Source organism: Sinocyclocheilus rhinocerous, unplaced genomic scaffold (assembly GCF_001515625.1).
Source record: "Sinocyclocheilus rhinocerous isolate Xijiao unplaced genomic scaffold, SAMN03320098_v1.1 scaffold672, whole genome shotgun sequence".
In the NCBI taxonomy this organism is placed as follows: domain Eukaryota; kingdom Metazoa; phylum Chordata; class Actinopteri; order Cypriniformes; family Cyprinidae; genus Sinocyclocheilus; species Sinocyclocheilus rhinocerous.
Window position 1 is genome coordinate 451,275 of NW_015624650.1, and position 1,750 is coordinate 453,024.

A 1,750-nucleotide genomic window follows, 5' to 3' on the forward strand; every position below is an offset into this window, starting at 1 on the left:
CAAAATTATTCTAGTGGCCAAACTGAGGAAAAATATACACTTTTATGCAGTTGCTGATATTTATATGGCCAAAAAGTAAGATGAAGTTCTGTTTACTTGTAATGTAAGCTAGTGAGATATTTATAACAATATATCAGACTACTAAATAAAACATGTATGCATATGAAAACATACAATGTAATGCAATACAATGACTGAGAGACAAATAAACATTCCTTAAAACCTGATGTATCATATTTAATACTCACATTTTAACACGATTTTTCTAAAATATTGATGTTGTATAGATAATTAAGTAAACCTATGTTGCTTCAGTCAAGTAAGTTTTCATCTTAAAATATGACTTGCAATATTACTTAAAGGAACACTCCACTATTTTTGAAAATAGGCTCATTTTCCAACTCCCCTAGAGTTAAACAGTTGAGTTTTACCGTTTTCGAATCCATTCAGTCGATCTCCGGGTCTGGTTGTAGCTTAGCATAGAACATTGAATCTGATTAGACTCCGTCGGTCTTAGTACACGATGTAACTACAGAAGAGTCAAGTTTTAAATAGGAAAATATAGAAACTCTTTGGTCATTTTTGAGCGAGATGCTAATGGTCTAATCAGATTCAATGATCTATGCTAAGCTGCAGGTAAAAGTGCTACGCCAGACCCGGAGATCGGCTGAATGGATTAGAAAGCGGTAAAACTCAACTGTTTAACTCTAGGGGAGTTGGAAAATGAGCCTATTTTCAAAAATAGTGGAGTGTTCCTTTAATAAAAATCAGTAAAGATTTCACAGAAAAAAAGACTTGTGTACCACAACCTGAAGGGGGATGTTATTAAAATTGTACTAAAAGGCCTTTTACTTCCTAAAAATGTGTAATCTTTTGTACAAAACTGTGTACAAGTTTTTTCAGCATTGTCATGTTAATAATTTAGAGGATTTAAAAATGTGCATATTAAATATGATCCAGTAGGCTTTATAGTGTGTTTGTAGTGAAAATTAGATGAAGATTCACAAGCAAAAAAAGTTCCAGTTTCTATTGTAAATAGCATAGCAACGTATAAAGCACAGCTCACACAAAATCACTTTCAAACCTAGCAGCTTTCAGTTGGTCAGTGTGGCAAATTCACATGACCAACTTGAATATGAATGAAATCTGCCTGCAAAATTTTGCTGAGCAGTTGTAAATATGACTTTAGCTCAAGTTGCCTTTCTGCAGTGTCTGAAATGAACCCCTGTCATGCACCAAATGCATAATCATACTGTCTACGTGATTTTAAATTCCGTCTAGGTTGGCAGCTCTGTAGTTTTTCTAACAGAGATGTCTTTCTGTCTTTCTCTAGATGAAAAACTGGAAAAGGAGATACTTCATGCTGGATGACAATACACTGAGCTACTTCAAATCAGACATGGTTAGTCTCTCCCTCTCTTGCTTCCTCCTCCTGCATCTCTCCACAGCCTTGCGCATTGCTGTTGTCCTTGAATTCTTCTTAAACCCATTGACCTGTTCAGCTCTTTGTTTTCATTGTGTTTTGCACCTGTGCGTCTGTGAGCCTGTCTATAAGCTCCCATCTGATAAGTGAAAGTCCAGCCTGTGTATTGTTCATGCCATCTGATCCTGTGTCCAATCACATTTCTACAATGAAGCATATTTACATATGTGCCCCCAGAATTAGACCAATGACTCATGTGGGAGTGAAAGCTTGTGTCCAGTGGAGGCTATAAGACCATGTGTGTGTGTGTGTGTTCTGGTATATATC

At 36.1% G+C, this 1,750-nt stretch overlaps 1 protein-coding gene across 1 annotated transcript in view; it reads left to right on the forward strand.

Moving 5' to 3' along the window:
* The window catches only part of LOC107745570 (pleckstrin homology domain-containing family A member 1-like), a 38,932-nt gene that overhangs the window by 24,862 nt on the left and 12,320 nt on the right, over positions 1-1,750 (forward strand). Inside the window, exon 8 of the mRNA XM_016559464.1 lies at positions 1,334-1,402. Coding sequence (XP_016414950.1) covers positions 1,334-1,402 — 69 coding nt within the window. The remainder of the gene's footprint in view (positions 1-1,333; positions 1,403-1,750) is intronic.